Here is a 22,866-nt window from a genome sequence, read left to right as displayed (position 1 = left end):
GTCACTGCCCAATGCAGTGCCAAGTGTTAAAGGGCAGGGCGGTTTCAGGTTATATCCCTGGCCTGTGTTGAGTTAACTGGTCTCATTAGAGATGAGAGAAGGCCTCAGTAGGCCCCCAAGCTAGAGGGAGGGGGAGGGCGAGGAGGGAACAGATCAGTCAGTATTACTGATCCTGATCACTGTGTGGACGTCAGGTGAGGACAGTATCGAGCTCGGCTCTGATGCCCTCTGCAGTCGAATATCTTACCAACTCTCTAAGCTCGCAGGTGAAGAATGGCTGGTCGGGTTGGGTCAGGTGCTGAGATCGATCGTAGCAGCCAAATAAAAGAGAGGCCTGCATTCACAACTTCACGATATCCCAAAGCACTTTAGAATCAATTAAGTACTTTTTGAAGGTAGTCACTGTTGTCATGTAGGAAACGCGACAGCCAATTTGCACACAACAAGCTCCCACAAACAGCAATGTGACCAATGACCAGATAATTTGTTTTAGTGATGTTTCCTACATTACAACAGTGACTAAACTTCAAAGGTACTTCATTGGCTGTAAAGCGCTTTGGGACATCCTGAGGTCGTGAAAGGGGCTATATAAATGCGAGTCTGTTTTTTTGTTGATTGAGGGATAAATATTGGCCAGGACATCAGGGATAACTCCCCTGCTCTTCTTTGAAATAGTGGCCATGGCATCTTTTATATCCACCTGAGAGAGCAGACAGGGCTTCAGTTTAACGTCTCATCTGAAAGACAGCACACTCTGACAGTGCAGCACTCCCTCAGCACTGCACTGGAGTGTCAGCCTGGATTATGTGCGCAAACCTTTAGAAAGGGATTTGAAGCCATGACCTTCTAACTTAGAGGTGAGAATGCTGCCCACTGGGCCACAGCCGGCACATATGCTTTTTAATTTGTGGACTGGAACCTAAAAATGTACATGAGAAGCATCCAGATTGTGGTAAGAATTGAAGCAGTTCTTCAAGGGAAGAGGTCCTCCCACTCCTACCCAGTCTGGACTACACGTGACTCCAGTCCCACAGTACGTGGTTCACTCCCGAGCCGTTTGGTTGTCAGGGCGACTGGGGATGGGCAGTAAATCCGGCCTTGCCACATCTCGAGAATTAATTTAAGATAAAAAGAATTTCCTCCAATACAACAGTGAAACTCATTATGACAAGAAGCTAAGCACTGCCGGCAGTCACAGGTTTTGAGGCTGCTTCCACAGGGATGCCGGGGGAAGGCCCGCATCTGTGGGGGAGGGTCATTGCCCTGGCGATTCACACATTGAATCTGGCATCGCGAGGGGTTGGAGGGTCCAGTTAGGGTTGCCAACTCTGGTTGGACCCATTCCTGGAGATTTTATCACATGACCTCCCGCCTTCAACCGCCCCTCCCCACACTGCCGTCCGACATGTCCATCCTCACAATGCTCGCCTTCCCACTCCAATTGAAAAGTGAACAGACTCTCAATGGGATGGATCCTGACTGTCAGTCAGCTGGACTTATTTCCCGTCTCTGATATTTTAATAACTAATAAACAAAAGTGTTCAAAAACAATGAAAAAAAACCCACATTTGTTTTATTGCCCCAGTGATTTTCCTGCCGGGTTTTGGCTCGCACCAACTGTCCGGGAGAAATTTCTGGAGACTCCAGGTCAATCCGGGAGAGTTAGCAACCCTGAGCTCCAGATCACGATTGAGCAGAAGCAGGCCGTCCTTGTGAAATCCTAGCTGCTTCAACGCTGCGCTTGGCTGGCACAGTCGACTCTCAACCCCAGCCACCTGGCCAATTATCTCTCTCGCACCGACCGGTAGGCCTGTCTGCTCAGTGTGATACGGCACGTCACTGGTTAGGCCTCAGCTAGAGTATCCAAATCTGGGCACCACACTTTAGGAAGGATGTCAAGGCCTTGGAGAGGGTGCAGAGGAGACTTACTGGAATGGTACCAGGGATGAGGGACTTCAGTTACGCAGAGAGACTGGAGAAACTGGGGTTGTTCGCCTTACAGCAGAGAAGGTTAAGGGGAGATTTAATAGAGATGCTCACTTTTTTTTTTAATTACGAGGAGTAATAAGGCGAAACTGTTTCCATGGGCAGAAGGGTCGGTAACCAGAGGACAGATTTAAGATCATTGACAAAAGAACTAGGGGAGAATTTTTTTTACCCAGCGAGTTATGATCTGGAATGCACTGCCTGTAAAGGTGGCGGAAGCAGATTCAGTAGTAACTTTCAAAAGGGAATTGGATAAATACTTGAAAAGGAACAATTTGCTGGGTTACGGGGAAAGAGAGGGGGAGTGGGACTAATTGGACGGCTCTTTCAAAGAGCCGCACAGGCACGATGGGCCGAATGGCCTCCTTCTGTGCTGTATGATTCTTTGATGTGTTACATTCAGCTTGGGCGGACGTTAAGCCAATGGTTGCTGAAGGAAATCGAGGGGGTCCAGTGACCCTGAGCTTGCCGTTGAGAAGGCCGCCTCTGAGTTGAAATTAGAATAGGCCCGATTTAAAAATGGAACGGTGCCATTCAATTCTGGTGTTACCTCGAGAGTACCACAGTGACCAAGTCTTCTCTGCAGGGCAGTCATAACTGCAATTCACCGCAGTGAAAGTGGAGATCCCCAGATGAAACTGCAAGTCGATTTACCAGTGATTACTGTGCTATCATCTAGGAGTTAGGGGCTCATGAGGCCCGGGCTTACAGATCCCAGTGGTGGGCAGGGATGGGATCCAGGGGAGAGGTTCCAGCCCCCTACTGTAGGGAGCTTCCAAGAACTACTTGCGCAGTAACCCCGCCCCCCAATGCCTTGAGTTACTGAGTGCCAATAGGAGTGAGCTGGATTAACATCAGTAGAGATACAGTCAGTGACACAGGGTGCTGGGGGAGGCATTACTGAGTGACAGTGTGAGGGAGCTGGATTAACATCAGTAGAGATACAGTCAGTGACACAGGGCACTGGGGGAGAGGGGTTACTGAGTGACAGTGTGAGGGAGCTGGATTAACATCAGTAGAGATAGTCAGTAACACAGGGTGCTGGGGGGAGGGGTTACTGAGTGACAGTGTGAAGGAGCTGGATTAACATCAGTAGAGATACAGTCAGTAACACAGGGTGCTGGGGGAGAGGGGTTACTGAGTGACAGTGTGAGGGAGCTGAATTAACATCAGTAGAGATACAGTCAGTAACACAGGGTGCTGGGGGAGAGGAGTTACTGAGTGACAGTGTGAGGGAGCTGCCGTAACATCAGTAGAGATACAGTCAGTAACATGGCGCTGGGGAAGGGGTTACTGAGTGACAGTGTGAGGGAGCTGGATTAACATCAGTAGAGATAGTCAGTAACACAGGGTGCTGGGGGGAGGGGTTACTGAGTGACAGTGTGAAGGAGCTGGATTAACATCAGTAGAGATACAGTCAGTAACACAGGGTGCTGGGGGAGGGGTTACTGAGTGACAGTGTGAGGAAGCTGGATTAACATCAGTAGAGATACAGTCAGTAACACAGGGTGCTGGGGAGAGGGGTTACTGAGTGACAGTGTGAGGGAGGTGGATTAACATCAGTAGAGATACAGTCAGTAACACAGGGTGCTGGGGGAGGGGTTACTGAGTGACAGTGTGAGGGAGCTGGATTAACATCAGTAGAGATACAGTCAGTAACACAGGGTGCTGGGGAGAGGGGTTACTGAGTGACAGTGTGAGGGAGGTGGATTAACATCAGTAGAGATACAGTCAGTAACACAGGGTGCTGGGGGAGGGGTTACTGAGTGACAGTGTGAGGGAGCTGGATTAACATCAGTAGAGATACAGTCAGTAACACAGGGTGCTGGGGAGAGGGGTTACTGAGTGACAGTGTGAGGGAGGTGGATTAACATCAGTAGAGATACAGTCAGTAACACAGGGTGCTGGGGAGAGGGGTTACTGAGTGACAGTGTGAGGGAGGTGGATTAACATCAGTAGAGATACAGTCAGTAACACGGCGCTGGGGGAGGGGTTACTGAGTGACAGTGTGAGGGAGCTGGATTAACATCAGTAGAGATACAGTCAGTAACACAGGGTGCTGGGGGAGGGGTTACTGAGTGACCGTGTGAGGGAGCTGGATTAACATCAGTAGAGATACAGTCAGTAACACAGGGTGCTGGGGGAGGGGTTACTGAGTGACAGTGTGAGGGAGCTGGATTAACATCAGTAGAGATACAGTCAGTAACATGGTGCTGAGGGAGGGGTTACTGAGTGACAGTGTGAGGGAGCTGGATTAACATCAGTAGAGATACAGTCAGTAACACAGGGTTCTGGGGGAGGGGTTACTGAGTGACAGTGTGAGGGAGCTGGATTAACATCAGTAGAGATACAGTCAGTAACACGGTGCTGGGGGAGGGGTTACTGAGTGACAGTGTGAGGGAGCTGGATTAACATCAGTAGAGATACAGTCAGTAACACAGGGTGCTGGGGGGAGGGGTTACTGAGTGACAGTGTGAGGGAGCTGGATTAACATCAGTAGAGATACAGTCAGTAACACAGGGTGTTGGGGGGAGGGGTTACTGAGTGACAGTGTGAGGGAGGTGGATTAACATCAGTAGAGATACAATCAGTAATACAAGGCCTTGGCTGGGATGGTGGTACAAATCGTATCAAAACACAATCATCACATCTGATGATCAAATTGATACCAATCTCCTTAGGTTTTTCCCTTTTCTAAGAATGCAAATTTTTTGGCCAAATGTTTAGATGGGGACAGTGCCCCTTTAAGAGGGTCTTGATGGGTGCTGTATATCTAGGCCAGCTCCAGTTACTTCGAATGAAGTTGGTGTGAGTGTTGTAAATAATTGTAAACTGAAACCCTGGCCTACAACTCAGAGGGGTTGAAATTGGTCTTGGGACGGCTGCACAAAATGGGCGGCAGCGAATCGATAGCCCGCTTTACTCCCTGCCTCATTTGATTTTCTGTTGAGTCCGAAACCAATTTAACCTCCGGTGGTTAGCACTGTTGCCTCACAGCGCCAGAGACCCGGGTTCGAATCCGGCCTCGGGTGACTGTCTGTGTGGAGTTTGCACATTCTCCCCGTGTTTGCGTGGGTTTCCTCCGGGTGCTCCGGTTTCCTCCCACAGTCCAAAGATGTGCGGGTTAGGTTGATTGGCTATGATAAAAAATTGACCCTTAGTGTTAGGGGGATTAAATACGTGGGGTTACGGGGATAGGGTGGGATATGTGTTGGTGTAGGGGTTACGGGGATCGGGTGGGATATGTGTCGGTGCAGGCTCGATGGGCCGAAATGGCCACTATCTGCACTGTGGTGATTCTGTGATTCTGTGAATGTTTCCTTCCCACAGACGCACACGCCTGGGGCTGGGTTATGTTACATCGTATGCCTTCGTGTTTTGACTTTCTGAGAGCGTTACTGACTGGAGTCCAAACCCGACTGAATATCGATGTCAAACCGTTCAAGAAGGCCACTCGATTCACCAATCTTGGGCAGTAGGAGGGTTAATGAGGTGGTTGATAAATCAATTTTTTTTTTTACATTTAACAGAAAAACCACAAAGTCTGGATGTTTTAGGAAGAAACCAAAAAAACGCTAGAAATACAACTTACTCTTCATTCAAATTGTGGTAAAATTAAAAAAATAAACATAGGAGCAGGAGGAGGCCATTTAGCCCCTCGAGGCTGTTCAGCCATTCAGTTAGATCATGGCTGACCTGCACCTCAACTCCATTTACCCACCTTTTCTCCATATCCCTCGATACCCTTACCGAATAAAAATCTATCACTCGCCGTCTTAAAATTTTAAATTGACCCCCAGCTTCGACAGCTTTTTTAGGGAGAGAGTTCCTGATTTCCACTACCCTTTGTGTGAAGAAGTGCTTCCTGACATCACCCCAGAACAGCCTGGCTATAAATAGTTTCTCTCTATCTACCCTATTAAATCCTTTAATCATTTTAAACACCTCGATTAGGACTTTGAATTTTCAGGAGTAGACTGCACGGCTCAGCTCAGTCAGCATTTGAAAAGGAAAATGTTTGGGATGCAGAAACTTTTATCAGAATCGTTAGTTTTTTTTTACTTACAAACACCTAAGGTGATGGAATCATAGAATGGTTACAGGACAGAAGGAGGCCATTCGGCCCATCCAGCCCATGCCAGCTCTCTGCAAAAGCACTTAAGCTAGTCCCACTCCTGATAATGTTAGTGGGAAAGGGTGTAATGAAAATGTTGACGGCCTCACGATGACGGGGGGGTCTGGGGGTCGGTGTCAGCGATTGCAGGGATCGGGGGTGGGGGCGGTGGTGTGGGGAACTGACGGCAATCGGGGCCTTAAATGTGAGGTCGTGGGGAGCGTTTGAGTACAGGAGTAAAGAAGTCTTACTCCAATTATATAGGGCCTTGGTGAGACCACACCTGGAGTACTGTGTACAATTTTGGTCTCCTTACCTCAGGAAGGATATACTTGCCATGGAGGGAGTGCAACGAAGGTTCACGAGATTGATTCCTGGGATGGCGGGACTGTTGTATGAGAAGAAATTGAGTAAACTAAGCCTGTATTCTCTTGAATTCAGAAGAATGAGAGGAGCTCTCATTGAAGCATACAAAATTATTACAGGGCTTGATAGGGTGGATGCTGGGAGAATGTTTCCCTTGGCTGGGGAGTCTAGAACCAGGGGCCACAGCCTCAGGATAAAGGGTAGGCCATTCAGGACTGAGATGAGAAGAAATTTCTTCACACAGAGGGTGGTGAATCTTTGGAATTCTCTACCCCAGAGGGCTGTGAAGGCTCAGTCATTGGGTATATTCAAAACAGAAGTCGATAGATTTCTGACTAGTAAGGGCATCAAGGGATATGGCGATAGGGCCGGTGAATGGAGTTGAGGCAGAAGATCAGCCATGATCTCATTGAATGGCGGAGCAGGTTCGAAGGGCCGAATGGCCTACTCCTGCTCCTATTTCTTATGTTCTTATGTTCCTGCTCCACCCGCCTCCACATTGAGGTAAGTTACTTAGCTTCTTTGTTGCAGGCGATCCCTAGACCTGGTTTCTGTGACTGCCGACTTCAATGGTGATGGCTGCCTCAGCACAAACCAATGTTGGAGAGGGGGCCTCAAACAGGCATTATGCCCCTTATTTTCTATATACAAAGGGCCTAACGCCTATTTCAGGCATGGGTAAAGGACACCTCTTCAGGCGGAAATGTGCACGCGTTTCTTACCCACTATATTGGGGCCTGAGTAGTCTGAGTCGTGGCTGAAAAACTGGTGCTGTGTGGACCAATTTCTTGGCCATTATCTGGACATTATCTCATCACTGTTTGTGGGAGCTTGCACTGCAAAAATTTGGCTGCTGTGTTTCCCCACATTACAATGCTTCAAAAGTAATGAATTGGCTGTAAAACTCTTTGGGACATCCTGGGGTGGTGAAAGATGCTATATAAATGCAAGTTCCTTTCCTTTCTTCATGAAGACACTGCACCTTTAAGAGTAGCTAGCTGTAGGATGGAGCTCAGGCTTGCTCGCTGTGGGCTGTGCACTCTGAGGGGCTGAATGGACTATGTTCCTATGGCACTATGTTCCTGTGTTCCTATGGCACTATGTTCCTGTGTTCCTGTGTTCCTATGGCACTATGTTCCTGTGTTCCTATGGCACTATGTTCCTGTGTTCTTATGGTACTATGTTCCTGTGTTCCTATGGCACTATGTTCCTGTGTTCCTATGGTACTATGTTCCTGTGTTCCTATGGCACTATGTTCCTGTGTTCCTATGGCACTATGTTGCTGTGTTCCTATGGCACTATGTTGCTGTGTTCCTGTGGCACTATGTTGCTGTGTTCCTGTGGCACTATGTTGCTGTGTTCCTGTGGCACTATGTTGCTGTGTTCCTATGGCACTATGTTCCTGTGTTCCTATGGCCCTATGTTCCTATGGCACTATGTTGCTGTGTTCCTATGGCACTATGTTGCTGTGTTCCTATGGCACTATGTTGCTGTGTTCCTATGGCACTATGTTCCTGTGTTCCTATGGCACTATGTTCCTATGGCCCTATGTTCCTATGGCACTATGTTCCTATGGCACTATGTTGCTGTGTTCCTGTGGCACTATGTTGCTGTGTTCCTATGGCACTATGTTCCTGTGTTCCTATGGCACTATGTTCCTATGGCCCTATGTTCCTATGGCACTATGTTCCTATGGCACTATGTTGCTGTGTTCCTATGGCACTATGTTCCTGTGTTCCTATGGCACTATGTTCCTATGGCCCTGTGTTCCTATGGCACTATGTTCCTATGGCACTATGTTCCTGTGTTCCTATGGCACTATGTTCCTATGGCCCTGTGTTCCTATGGCACTATGTTGCTGTGTTCCTATGGCACTATGTTGCTGTGTTCCTATGGCACTATGTTCCTGTTTTCCTATGGCACTATGTTGCTGTGTTCCTATGGCACTATGTTCCTGTGTTCCTATGGCACTATGTTCCTATGGCCCTGTGTTCCTATGGCACTATGTTGCTGTGTTCCTATGGCACTATGTTGCTGTGTTCCTATGGCACTATGTTGCTGTGTTCCTATGGCACTATGTTGCTGTGTTCCTGTGGCACTATGTTGCTGTGTTCCTATGGCACTATGTTCCTGTGTTCCTATGGCCCTATGTTCCTATGGCCCTATGTTCCTATGGCACTATGTTCCTATGGCACTATGTTGCTGTGTTCCTATGGCACTATGTTCCTGTGTTCCTATGGCACTATGTTGCTATGGCCCTGTGTTCCTATGGCACTATGTTGCTGTGTTCCTATGGCACTATGTTGCTGTGTTCCTATGGCACTATGTTCCTGTTTTCCTATGGCACTATGTTGCTGTGTTCCTATGGCACTATGTTCCTGTTTTCCTATGGCACTATGTTCCTGTGTTCCTATGGCACTATGTTCCTGTGTTCCTATGGCACTATGTTCCTGTGTTCCTATGTTCCTATGGCACTATGTTCCTGTTTTCCTATGGCACTATGTTCCTGTGTTCCTATGGCACTATGTTGCTGTGTTCCTATGGCACTATGTTCCTGTGTTCCTATGGCACTATGTTCCTGTTTTCCTATGGCACTATGTTCCTGTTTTCCTATGGCACTATGTTGCTGTGTTCCTATGGCACTATGTTCCTGTTTTCCTATGGCACTATGTTCCTGTGTTCCTATGGCCCGATGTTCCTGTGTTCCTATGGCCCGATGTTCCTGTGTTCCTATGGTCCTATGGCACTATATTGCTGTGTTCCTATGGTCATATTTTCCTGTGTTTCTATGGCTGTATGTTCCTGTGGTCCTATGTTGCTAAGACACTGTCCCTTTAAGAGCACTCGCTGTGCAGGGGCAGGGAGCGGCGCTCAGTGTGTCAGTGACAGGCTGGGGTCTGCCCTCGGTGGAGGGCTGTGAGAGAGAGAGAGAGAGAGAGAGAGTGGGGGCGGGCGCTGACACATGTGGAGGAGCTGGGCTGGGACCGAGCTCTCACCGCATTTAAAGAGAAAGGCAGCCTCAGAGCGGCGGGTCCGCAGATATGGGAGTGGGGGAAGTGGAGGAGGCGGCGGCGGCGGGCGGAGACTCGGCACCGTGTGGGCAGCAATAAACATTTCTCCCGAGAGGAGGGAGGCTGCCGCTGCCGAACAGCATTCTCAGCAACAACAAAGTATGAAGACAGAGTAGTTAGTGGATGAGAGAGGCAGCGACATGTATGGTCACTACCATCACTTCATGAAGCTCCCTGTCACCTATAACCGTGAGTACACACCCGCTCCCCCATATCTATCCTTTCCTCTATCTTTCACTCTATCTCCCCTCTCTTTCTCTCTATCTTTCTTTCTCATTCTATCTCTATCCATCGTTTTCTTTCTTTCTCGTTTTATCTATCTCTCCTTTTTCTTCTTTCTTTCTCATCTTTCTCTAATTCTGTGGTGATTTTTTAAAAATCATTGCTTCGGTCTTTTTTTTAGAAAGGAATTCTTATCCTTTCGCGCGCTCAATCCCGTCTCTTGTGTTTAATTTAAAACAAGATGCACATGGGCTCCAGGACAGGGGGGATGTGGAAAATTACAATAAAAGCTCATTTATCAGGTAGCTGTCACTTGGTTACGGGGGTGTTGGGGGTTCAGTGGGGCTGCTGAGGGAGTCACTCCAACTTGGGGTGACTGTGTGACCCGCCCCGAGTGTCCTTGCAATTGAAGTCAATGGAAGGGAAAATCGAGCGGGGCGTATAACAGGCGGAAATGCGAGAAGCGAAATTAAAATTGCTCCCCGCCCCCCCCCCCCCCCCGCAAACGTTGAGTCTCCGCACAGGACACAGGGGAAATGTGGCATTTGGTTAAAAAAATACCTCAGATTCCCACGACTGGGTTCGCCCCTTTACAAAAACAGACTTCAGTTCAACTCATTCAGGTTCTGTTAACAGAACACTTCTTAACCCTAGTCCCCTGAACCAGTGCGGCTGTTGCAATACACAGCAAATGTGATCCCAGCATAGGACAGCCAGCCCCAAAAACCACACTCGACTCCAAAAATTACGCAGTCAACAAAATCTATAGCCATACAATACAGCATGTATTAAATATAAACATACAACACTCACTGTCATCTACAGTATAAATGTACAGCACGCCTCCCGTCAGCGTATTCTGTATAAATCATAGAAATTTACGGCTGGGAATGTACAGCACTCATTGTCATGGAGTGTACCCTATATAAATGTACAGCACTCATTGTCATGGAGTGTACCCTATATAAATGTACAGCACTCATTGTCATGGAGTGTACCCTATATAAATGTACAGCACTCATTATCATGGAGTGTACCCTATATAAATGTACAGCACTCATTGTCATGGAGTGTACCCTATATAAATGTACAGCACTCATTGTCATGGAGTGTACCCTATATAAATGTACAGCACTCATTGTCATACAGTGTATTCTATATAAATGTACAGCACTCATTGTCATGGAGTGTACCCTATATAAATGTACAGCACTCATTGTCATACAGTGTATTCTATATAAACATATATCACTATCAACAGTGTAAACGTACTGCACTCTGTTATTTATTTCTTTATAGATGCACAGCATTCACTTTCATGTAGTGTATCTTATAGAAATGGACAGCTCTCAGCATGCATTGTATCTTATATCTAAATATACAGCATTTGACATCATTACAGTATACAATCTATATAAATCTGTGCTTACTGTTTCCCTTATAGTGCATTCTATATAAATGTACAGCATTCGCCATCATACAGTGCATTGTATATGAGTGTACAGCAACCACTGATATTCACTGTATTTATATTTTGTTGCGGTGTCAATATCAAGTACTTCCAGGGCAGGTACAGCATAGGTTAGATACAGAGTAAAGCCCCTTCTCAACTGTTCAATCCAACACTCATGGGAGTGAGTTACAGGCTAGAATCTAATCGAGGGGTTCGGGTGGTTTATATATAGAATAACAGATACCCGGGAGTGAGTTACAGGCTGGAATCTAATCGAGGGTTTTGGTTAGTTTATATATAGAATCACAGATACCCGGGAGTGAGTTACAGGCTGGAATCTAATCGAGGGTTTTGGTTAGTTTATATATAGAATAACAGATACCCGGGAGTGAGTTACAGGCTAGAATCTAATCGAGGGCTTCGGGTGGTTTATATATAGAATAACAGATACCCGGGAGTGAGTTACAGGCTAGAATCTAATCGAGGGGTTCGGGTGGTTTATATATAGAACAACAGATACCCGGGAGTGAGTTACAGGCTGGAATCTAATCGAGGGGGTCGGGTGGTTTATATATAGAACAAGTGATACCCGGGACTGGGAGTGTTACTGTTTGGAACCTAATCGAGGGGTTTGTGTAGAAATAAATAATTTAAGAAAGAGAAAGCAATCTTTTTGTTGGTTGAGGTCAGACTGCAGCTGTGTGAATCAGATACTCCCAAGACGGAGAGGAATAGTTTGGAAATATTTGTCCCCGTTTTCCCCGCCCCCCACTGCAAACAAGCTCCATTGCTGAGTCAGCTAGTCTTGGGCAAGGTGGCAATAGAGGGTGCTGCAATTGGCCTCAGTGCCCATTGGAGAGGGAGGGGAATGGCAGCGGGCATCAAACCAAACGGACAGAAACATTTTTAGAGTCCTGCCATGATTTGCTGACCCATGTTCCCAACGGGCAAGGTATCATTGGGGGCGGTGGGGGGGATGTGGTGGTGGTGGTGGTGGTGGTGGGTAGGGGGAAGAATTCATTTTGTAAAGATTTACCCTCGTATGCCACAGTGCATGCAAATTCATCCTCGCCGTTCTGTTTGTCAAGGCTCGGGTGCTCCCTCCTTGTTAAGGTGCTGTTTGGGCATCAGGAGAGTGCCCCATGAGCACGGGACTGCCCTCTTTCCTCGTGTTGTGCTACCAGCCGTGTCTTCTGGAGGCCCAGTTGAGATATAAACTCGTGCTTTTCGGCCACCCCACTGTCTGCACTGCCTCGGTGCCCCCTGGAGATTGGTTTCCAGCATGGTCGGAGTCTGCCAAGAGCACATGGCAAAGTGAAACCATCCAGTGGCAGTGCTTCACGCCTCCCCGCACCTGCATTGGCAGCAGAGCCCAGTCAAGCAAGAGTGAGCCTCAGTACAGCCACTGGGGCTGGAATTGGACTGGGCCCACAGCATGATAGCTGATCTGTTTTTACACACCGTCCGATTTTTCTTTGACTTCAACAGTAAAATGTAAATTGGGCAGGATGTGAAGCAGGGCCGTCGATTGGCTATCGCTCCTCTCGTGGTTGCTGAAGACCAGGTTCACCCCATCTGTCGCCTCTAGTGAGAGATCCTTGCTCCAAACCGGTGCTCTTGTAACTGAAGGCATTCTTTAGCCATCGCAACCTGTGGAATCCTCTTCATGAAAGCCGGATCCCAGTACATAATCACCAGTAATGTCCTCGTTCCACCGCCGTAACTTCGACAGAAGCCCCATTAGCATAGAATCTTACAGTGCAGAAGGAGGTCATTCCACCCGTCAAGCCTGTGCCGGCTCTTTGAAAGACCTGTCCAATTTAGTCACACACCCCAGCTTTTTCCTCATAACCCTGTAAATTAGTCCTCTTCCCGACTTGGTCTATCAAAACCCCTCATAATTTTGAACACCTTTATTAGGTTTCCCCTTAATCTTCTCTGCTCTAAGGAGAACAATCCCAGCTTCTCCAATCTCTCCACATAACTAAACTCCCTCATCCCTGCTATCATCCTGGTAAACCTCCTCTGTACCCTCTCCAGGGCCTTGACATCCTCCTTAAAGTGTGGTGCCCAGAATTGTACAGAATACTCCAGCTGAAGCCTAACCAGTAATTTGTAAAGGTTTAGCCTGACTTCCTTTTTATATTCAATGCCCCAATTTGCAAAGCCAAGTATCCCATACGCTTTCTTAACCGCCATAGCATCTTGCCCTGCCACCTTCAAAGACTTGTGAATAAGCACCCCCAGGTCCGTCTGCCCTTGCAACCCCCTCAAAATAGTACCATTTAGATTATACAGTGTCTCCCATGTTGTTTCACCCTAAGTGCATCACTTCACACTTAACCACATTAAATTGCACCTGTCATCCCATTTCACCAGTCTGTTTATGTCCTTCTGAAGTCTGCTACTATCCTGCTCACTATGTACTGCACTGCCAAGTTTTGTATTGTCTGCAAACTTCAAAGTAATGCTCCCTGTACCCAAGTCCACGTCATTTATATATAATAACAAGAAAAGCAGCGGTCCTAATACCGACCTCTGGAGGACCCCACTGCATACGTCCCTCCAGTCAGAAAAACATTGTCGAGGTATAGCCGGGGTTTCCCACCAAAGTTACGCCAGCCAATCAGGAGAAATTCTCGGCGTATCTCTTGGCAGCGTGTAACCTTCCTGACTGCGAACCCCTGCTGATCACCTGCTGCTGCAGTGATCATGGTAAGCTGGATGATGCACTGTTTTACAGGGACAGGACTGTTACTCAATGTAACGCGCAATGTATTATTCTACTACTAAATTGTAGCTGTGTGCAACTCGGTGTGTCCCTTTAAAACCACAGGATGTAAATATTGTGGCTTCCTATGGTCAATTAGAGCTGAATTGATCCTCCAGTCAATTAGAGATCAAATTGCCTTTCTTTAATTGAAATAAATTTGTATGTGTGGCTGTGTGACACTAAAATGTGACAGACATGTCTCAAAGCTTTTAAATATACACTCCCAGATCTTCCGTGGCGTTGCTCGCGTGGTGCTGTGTTATGACGATAGTGATATCAAAGTGTGACAGGGAAAGTGTTACAGGAAATAAGTGTGATGCTGACAGGAAGTGGATGTGAAACGCAAGACTTTTAATAGTTATAGATGGATGTAGGTGTTGCCTTCATTCCTTTTCTGGCCATTGCGCATATTTCTTATCACAGAGGCTTATTACAAAGAAAAACAGGGGAGTTCTCCCCAGTGTCCTGGACAATATTTATCCCTCAACCAACATCACTAAAACAGATTATCTGACCATTATCACATTGCTGTTTGCGGGACCCTTCTGTGTGCAAATTAGCTGCCGTGTTTCCTACATTACAACAGTGATTGCATTTCAAAAATACTGTAAAGCGCTTTGGAACGTCCTGAGGTCGTACAAGGTGCTATAGAAATGCAAGTTCTTTTTCTTTCTGCCTGGCAGCCCAGCTCAGTAGCAAACAACAGCTTCATAAATGGTGCTGGATGTAGGAGACCAAACATCAGCAATCATTGTCACAGAGGACACACCGTTCCAGTGCATTGAAATATTAACAGCAACAGATTTGACTTGTTGTGATCTGAATTCACAGTCGTCAGGCCTGACCTACCTCAAGGGGCTGATACATAATCAGACCGCAATAGGTTGGAGTAAATGTCACAATTTAGAGGTCACTGTGCACAAACAGGATAAAGTAATTGACGCTGTCAGCTAAGTCACGTATGGCTCCCCATGTATGCCCCTTCATAACGGGTGGGTTTTGAACCAGACTTTTCGGGGGAGGGTGGGGGGGGGATAGGTGGAGGTGAGGGGTCTCACTGCTCTGGACTGGCCACTGTGTCACTGCTAATGGGAGGAGCCTCCTCACGGAGAAGCAGGACTGTTCACATCTGAACATCATCCAGGACCTTCCTGTCTTTCCCCTCCACCCACTTTTGGTTTCGGACCGGACGAAAGATGGCAATGCTCGATCCGGAGCCGAAGGACAGCAGCAAAGCGGATTTATATTGCACCTTTAACCCAAAGAAATGTTCACTAAGAGGCACAGGAGAATCGATAGAAAGGACTAAGAAGAGAGAGAGGGAGAGATGGGTGACTGAAGCTTGGTTGATGAGAGGAGGTTTGAGATGGGTCTGATAGGCGACAGAGAGAGGTGGAGAGGCAGAGAGGGTTAGGGAACAAGCGAGAGAGAGAGTGAGAGATAGGACTGAGGTAGCCAAAGACTCGGATCATTAATGGTGGAGCTATGGGGGAAGGGGATCAATAGAAGGCCAGAGTCAGCAGGAGTAAAGTATACCGGAGGAGCTGTAGGCTGGAGGAGCTTGCGGAGATAATTGTGTATGCACTCTGTTCCTAAGCACTGACCATCTGTATAGTTCCTATAACCAGTAACCCCCCCCTTCCCCCCCCCCCCCGCACTCCATTCTGACAGCCGCATTCACTGCATTAGCTGAAATGCACTTTCTTTCTCTGAATAAAATGACCTTGTCCTGAAGTCCTCTCTCAGCCATCACTGCAATAATTGCTCACACATGCTGCCTCCATCTCCTCTCTCACTAGCAGTGTCTCCAGCTAGCAGGATCATCGTGCGTAGAAGCAAGTCTTCCCCCAGTGACTTGTTTCTCTGCGCCGTTCTGTATTGTGGAGGAAGGGGATCCTCATCCCTGATGAGGGAAGGCATTGGATCAGTGTTAACTTTTTGAAGATTGCACTCCAAATAGTTTTCTTTGGTTTGAAAGAGAACGAAAGAACTTATATTTATATAGCTCCTTTCACAACCTCAGGATGCCCCAAAGCACTTTATAGCCAATGAAGTACTTTTGAAGTGCAGTCACTGTTCTTTTGTAGGCATATGCGTCTGCCAGTGTGTGCACAGCAAGTTCCCACAAACAGCAATGTGATAATGACTGGATAATCTGTTTTAGTGATCTTGGTTGAGGGTTAAATACCGGCATTGTATATGTGAGCCCCTCAGTCCCTATGACCTGGAGTGTTACCCTGCCTGCCCAATATCAAGATAATTTGTGGCAAGCCCAGGGGCCGAACAGAAAACCCTAGTCACTGTATTTTGACCTATTGGTTACATCACACATCCTTGCATGACCTTCCTGGACTTTGGAGTGTGGTAGAACAAACTCTTCACTAGACTGTGACTTAGGCTGCAAACTACCCCAACAGAGTTATAAATGGATAAGTGAAGAGTTGCCATGACCACTCTGAAGATTTACAGCAGTTGCAGGTAGAACAATTTCTACCTCGGGAGATGGAAAGTAAGTCGCATCTGCTGCGCTAAACATTAATGTGAACTGGATTTGGGTGAAGGTCCCTGAATATTAGCCATATTCGGGAGTTCACTGCTGACCACCCCTCTCTGGTCCATCTATATCTCTCTTGGCTTCAGACGGACTACTCAGCTGGAAAAAGGCCAAAATGTGACTGGGACAAATTACATTTAAATCCTAACAGTATTATCTTATTGCTGCTTGTGGGACCTTACTGTGAGCAAATTGGCTGCCGCGTTTCCCTACATTACAACAGTGACTGCACTTCAAAAAAAGTACTTAATTTGCTGTAGAATGCTTTGCAATGTCCTGAGGTCGTTAAAGGCACTGTATGAATGTTTCAATCAAACATATATTGAAACAAAACCAAACATGTATTGAAACATAAATGCTTGTATTTGAATTGAATTGCTTGGCCCCTCCTCTCTTGAATATCGTCAAGGTTATTCAGAGGAAAGAAGGATTGTATTTATAGAGCACACTGTCTCATCCCTCTGAAACATTCCAAAAAAAAGCACCATGTACAATTAATTACTGATAAGTGAAGTCCCTGTTGCAGTGTAGGCAAACCCAGCAGCCTTTTACACACAGCAAGCTCCCACAAACCGATGAATAACCAGTTAATCTGTTTTCTGGTAGTGTTGGATGAGGAAAGAAATGTTGGCCAGGACAATGGAAGAACTTTCTGCTCTTCTTCAACTAGTGGCTGGGGATCTTTTACGTCTGGCTGAACGGGCAGCTGGAGCCTTGGCTTAACGTCTCATCCAAAGGAAGAATTTGCAGTCAGAGTGCCACAGGCTGTGTGAGCACGAACGTAAAACAGGGTATAAGCTGCTCCATCAGCACCAGCATCAGACCTATCATCATGAGCCATTATTGCTCAAAATGCTTTGTCAAGATGCTAAGAGAAAGAACTTGCATTTATATAGCGCCTTTCACAACCTCAGGAAGTCCCAAAGCACTTCACAGCCAATGAAGTCCTTTTGAAGTGTAGTCACTGTTGTAATGTCGGAAACGCGGCAGCCAGTTCGCGCACAGCAAGCTCCCACAAACAGCAATGTGATAATGACCAGATCATCTGTTTTAATGATGTTGATTGAGGGATAAATATTGGCCAGGACACCAGGGAGCACTCACCTGCTCTTTGAAATAGTGCCCTGGAATCTTTTATATCCACTTGAGAGGGCAAACAGAGCCTCAGTTGAACGTCTCATCCGAAAGACAGCACTTCCTGACCGTGCAGTGCTCCCTCAGTACTGCACTGGAGCGTCAGCCTGGAATTTGGGCTCAGGTCTCTGGAGTGAGACTTGAACTCGCAACCTTCTGACTCAGAGGCAAGAGTGCTACCCACTGAACCACAGCTGACACCTATAACAATAGACCTATAACCTATATTTACTGCTCAAAATGCTTCTTTTGAGATGCTAGTTCAGAAGAATAGAATCTAGAATTAGATGGCTGGATGTTTTTCGCAGTTCAGTATGAAAATTTCACACGCCCACCATTGTCCATTATTGAGATCCCAGTCACAACGTAACACTTGTATCCGGGGTCGTGTAGATCAGAGTGTGTTCAGTTAGAGACATTTGGTGTATACAAGTTGACACTGACTAGATATTGCACAATAAATGTTTACTAGACAGTGACTTGTGGGTTAATTAAGGGAAGACTCTCACTGGCAATGTTAATACACGTATCTCCTGGACCTGAGTAATGTTTTTGCATAATTATGCCACTTGGTGCCAACAAGAGTTGTAATTCTAAATTTAGATTGGCATTACGTGAAATATCCTGATTGCATCCTGTGCAGAAGGAGTTTTGCCTGGCGGGACAGTGTGTCGGGAAACTGTGCGCGGGCAAGGCCGGAGAACCTTACTAAAGGGGCACTCCTGCTCTTTGAATTTACCGTGGTTATAGCCCAGCCCTCATGGCCCCTGTGAAAGCGGCTCTTTATGATTGCGTAGCTGAGTGGCTTGCTAGGCATGGAGTCAACCACCTAGTGTGGATCGGAGATGCGTGTAGGCCAGACTGGGTTTGAGTAGCTGGTTTCTTTCCTTGAAGGACATCGGCGAACCACTTGGGATTTTACGGCATGGTGCGAGCCACAAGTGGCCAGCTATATTGGATTCAGTTGCACAACTTACCACGGTGGGGTGTGAACACGTGACCACTCTAGGTTGCTAGTCCACTACCACAGCCTACCATACCCTACTCTCCTTTTTACCAAATATTCCTGCCAGTGATGATCCTCGATGGTGCTCGTATTTGGATTATCTTTTTCCTAAGCCTGGCTGATTCTGATTTCAGGCATCATCTCTGCGTGCTTCTGGTAAATGTAGGAAAAGAAAGAACTTCGATTTATACAGCACCCTCTCACATCCTTGGACCCCCTCAAAGCACTTTGTAACTCTTATTTTTGAAGTGCAACCACTGTTGTTATAATGGCAAATGCACATAGTAACGTTGCATAAACAGCAAATGAGATGAATGACCAGTGAATCTGTTTTAGTGATGTTGGTTGAGGGAGGAATGTTGCCCAGGACACTGGGAGAACTCCCTGCTCTTCTTCAAAAGAAAGAAAGAACTTGTATTTCGAACGCCCCTTTCACAACCTCAGGATGTCCCAAAGTGCTCAACAGCCAATGAAGTACTTTTGAAGTGTAGTCACTGTGTAGTAATATAGGAAATGTGGCAGCCAATTTGTGCACAGCAAGATCGTACAAACAGCAGTGAGGTAAATATCCAAATAATCTGTTTTTGGTGGTTAAATACTAACAGGCCAGGACACCGGAGATAACTCCCCTGCTCTTCTTCGAATAGTGCCACGGGATCTTTTACGTCCACTTGAGAGGGCAGACGGGGCCTCGGTTTAATGTCTCTCCCGAAAGATGGCACCTCCCTCAGTACTGCACTGGGAGTGTCAGCCTAGATTATGTGTTCAGGTCTCTGGAGTTGCATTGACTGTTCATGCAGCATTCAGTAATCCAGATTGAAACTCTGAGTAAGATGGAGTTTATTGGAGATGGGGGCAGAGGATCTGCTCTGGGTGCTGGGCATTAACGACATCGAAAACATGACCGGAAGATTTTCTATGTTTGCTACAACACATTTTAATTATACTGGAAATGGGGCCCAGAGGAGAATGTTGCTGGTCTGTACAGAACGTCGCTAACACGTGGAGACCAGAGAAAACCTTCTGCCCCAAAGTTAGAATTCCTTTGAGGAAATGCCAGAACAGGCATACGTCAGTTTCACCACGATGATATGACGTTAATTGATATAGCAGTAGTGCGTCCCTCATACTAAAGGATGATGGTGTCAATAATGAAGGGAGCATAAGCTCGTGTTCAGTGGGTGCGTTGATGACTGTACAGGACGATATGTGCTAGACATTGTCTCCCACAGTCCTCACATCACGTCTCGCCTCCATACTGGCATGGTGTCGCAGCTCAAAGCCCTTCCCTCCTTCTCTCACTTCATGGATGGGGACCTTCATGGATCCTCCTCCTCCTGTTAGTTGTTTAATTGTCCACCACCATTCACGACTGGATGTGGCAGGACTACAGAGCTTTGATCCGTTGGTTGTAAGATCACTTGGCTCTGTCTATAGCATGCTGCTTCCGCTGTTTAGCATGCATGTCGTCCTGTGTTGCAGCTTCCCCAGGTTGACACCTCATTTTTAGGTACGCCTGGTGCTGCTCCTGGCATGCTCTTCTACACTCCTCATTGAACCAGGGTTGGTCCCCTGGTTTGATGGTAATGGTAGAGTGAGGGATATGTCGGGCCATGAGGTTACAGATTGTGGTGGAATACAATTCTGCTGCTGATGGCCCACAGCGCCTCATGAATGGTCAGTTTTGAGCTGGTGTTTATGCTGCACACGAGCATCCTCCCACCCTATTTCATCTCACCCTATCAGCATATCCTTCTATTCCTGTCTCCCTCATGTTTATCCAGCTTCCCCTTAAAGGCATCTATGCTGACAGAAGAAAAAGCTGGAGCCATGAGAACAATTCAGGGTTCCGTTTCATCATGAGCGCTCCTGAAAGGTAATCAGCCAGCCAATAAAACTATTAACCTTATCAGTTTAAGACAGTAGCTAGGTCGTCAACACATACCAACAGTTCCAGTCACAAGTTATGTTGGAAGGGGCTGCATTCTTGCAGACTCAGCATGGGGTTGACTGGCTTAAACCCTTTTTAAAGTGTCAGCCGTGGCTCAGTGGGCAACGCTCTCTCCTCTGAGTCAGAAGGTTGTGGGTTTAAGTCCCACTCCAGAGACTTGAGCACATAACCAGGCTGGCACTCCAGTGCAGTACTGAGGGAGCGCTACACTGTCGGATTGGATGAGATGTTAAACCGAGGCCCCGTCTGCCCTCTCAGGTGAACGTAAAAGATCCCACGGCACTGTTTCGAAGAAGAGCACAGGTGCCCTGGGCAATATTAGTCCCTCAACTAACATCACTAAAAACAAATTATCTGGTCCTTATCACATTGCTGTTTGAGGGGCCTTGCTGTGCTCAGATTGGCTGCCACGTTTCCTACATTACAACAGTGACTGCACTGCAATGGCTGAAAAATGCTTTGGGACGTCCTGAGGTTGTGAAATGCCAGTCTTTTTGAACTGTCTGGGCATGGATTAATGGAATGTGTTCCGGCGGGGACAAAGAGAGTGCCCACCCTATCCAGTGAGCTAATCTTGAAGACTGTTTTAGTACGGTGATGGGATTGAGTCTCGGACACTTGGCTGGAAAGACAGCAGTGTCATCGAGATGGTGTCATTGGAGGTGTGCTGAGACCACCTGGTTCATGAGGCGTCTTCATATTTTAACAGAAAGAAACTTATCCTCAACATAAACCTTTGGACACTGCCCCATACCCCTCCCCTGGGCCCACACATTGGCCTAGAAATTCGGTGGGCTTTGCGCCCAGTTAAGGCCCAAAGAGGGCCTCTGCGCCCTTGGAGGAGTTTGCGCTGAAATTGAGCGCTGCGCTAATGGCGGCGGTAGCTGGTAGCGCTGCGCCGGCACCGATGACGTCATCGGTGTGCGCAGTGCCCCGATGCCGGCCTGACCCCCATATTTAGTTGCGGCCGCCTCCTCCGTGGCGGCCGCTACTAACATCGGGAGACCAGGGCCTTCCTGCAGCCTTAGTGGGGCGCATAAAGGTGGAGGTGCGGCCGGCCGCTTTTTCGGCGGCCGCCTGGCCGCACCTCCCTCCCCGGCCTCCTCCACCACCCCCCCCCCGCGGCATTGCCGGCTGCTTTCCGCGAGCCCGGCCCTTCTCCGTGGTGCCGGGCTCATTTGCCGGCACAATCCAGCGGCGATCTCCCCCTTGCAGGCACCTCCTCCTTAAGAGAAGGAGGAGGCCTGCAGTACAGCAGCCTGCCGCACCGCATCGGGTGGCGCAGCGGCAACTGGAGCGCTGAAATTCACTTTCAGCGCCCCAAGCGGGGGCGGGCACACCCTGGAACAGCGCCCGGTTCTGCCTTGGGGCGCTAAAAGTGAATATGGGACGGGCGCAACTGGCTCCGCGCCCAGCGCAAAATTTTCGGCGCAACCGAGCTGGCGGGGCTATACCCAATTTCTAGGCCATTATTGCCAGAGATCAGCAAATAGCTGTCAAGCCACTAGAATCAGAAATAGAAATGGATTGAGAAAAAACAGTTTGAGGCTATCCCCAGCAGGAATGACTCTGCTTTTTGCGCTTGCTATCCATGAGAAGATGGGGAGGAGTGCGGTCCTCGTGGTGTAAAACGAATGTCGGCCTTTGTTCGCATTTGTTCTGACTCTGGGAGAACTTTGTACTGTGTTTGATTACTACTGTGGGTAAGAGGGAACTTTCTTGTTGACCCATGGCCATTTCAGCCCACCAAAGTGCTTAACAAGGCTTCCTTATATTGCAGGAGGAAGGATCCTCAGTAACCCAGCAACACTGTTGCTCATTCCTCTCAGCCCACACAGACTTTCTCAGACTGTTCATAAGTGGTGTGTTATCTGTACTAACGTCCACTCATTCTAACACAAGCTCAGGCAATCCTTCAAATCCCACTCCAGAAGTCACTAAGACCACCTCCCGCCAGGTGTCTTCCCTTCAATTCCACTTCCTCACTTTCCATTGGCAGCTAGGCTATCAACTGCCTAGGACTCTGGAACTCGCCCTTCCCCCCCCCCCCCGCCCACCTAGGCCCCGCGCTCTGGAACTCCCTCGCCCTCGGGCCTCGCGCTCTGGAACTCCCTCGCCCTCGGGCCTCGCACTCTGGAACTCCCTCGCCCCCGCGCTCTGGAACTCCCTCGCCCCCGTGCTCTGGAACTCCCTCGCCCTCGGGCCCCATGCTCTGGAACTCCCTCGCCCTCGGGGC

General features: G+C 47.8%; 1 protein-coding gene across 4 annotated transcripts in view; it reads left to right on the top strand.

Annotated features, from left to right (window-relative positions):
- Window positions 1-22,866, top strand: part of LOC147121722 (retinoic acid receptor RXR-gamma-A-like) — a 387,129-nt gene that overhangs the window by 108,463 nt on the left and 255,800 nt on the right. Inside the window, exon 1 of one of the 4 annotated variants that reach the window (XM_085982170.1) lies at window positions 9,152-9,726. The exons of the other annotated variants lie outside the window; for them this stretch is intronic. Coding sequence (XP_085838296.1) covers window positions 9,678-9,726 — 49 coding nt within the window. The 5' untranslated portion in view covers window positions 9,152-9,677. Of the gene's footprint in view, window positions 1-9,151; window positions 9,727-22,866 lie in introns of those variants that run through there. 4 annotated transcript variants of the gene reach the window in all.

This window comes from Somniosus microcephalus, chromosome 3 (genome assembly GCF_052327205.1).
Source record: "Somniosus microcephalus isolate GS21.2 chromosome 3, FLI_Smic_1.0, whole genome shotgun sequence".
NCBI lineage: Eukaryota > Metazoa > Chordata > Chondrichthyes > Squaliformes > Somniosidae > Somniosus > Somniosus microcephalus.
The sequence above is the reverse complement of the archived record's forward strand: the minus strand, read 5'-3'. Positions and strand labels throughout refer to the sequence as shown.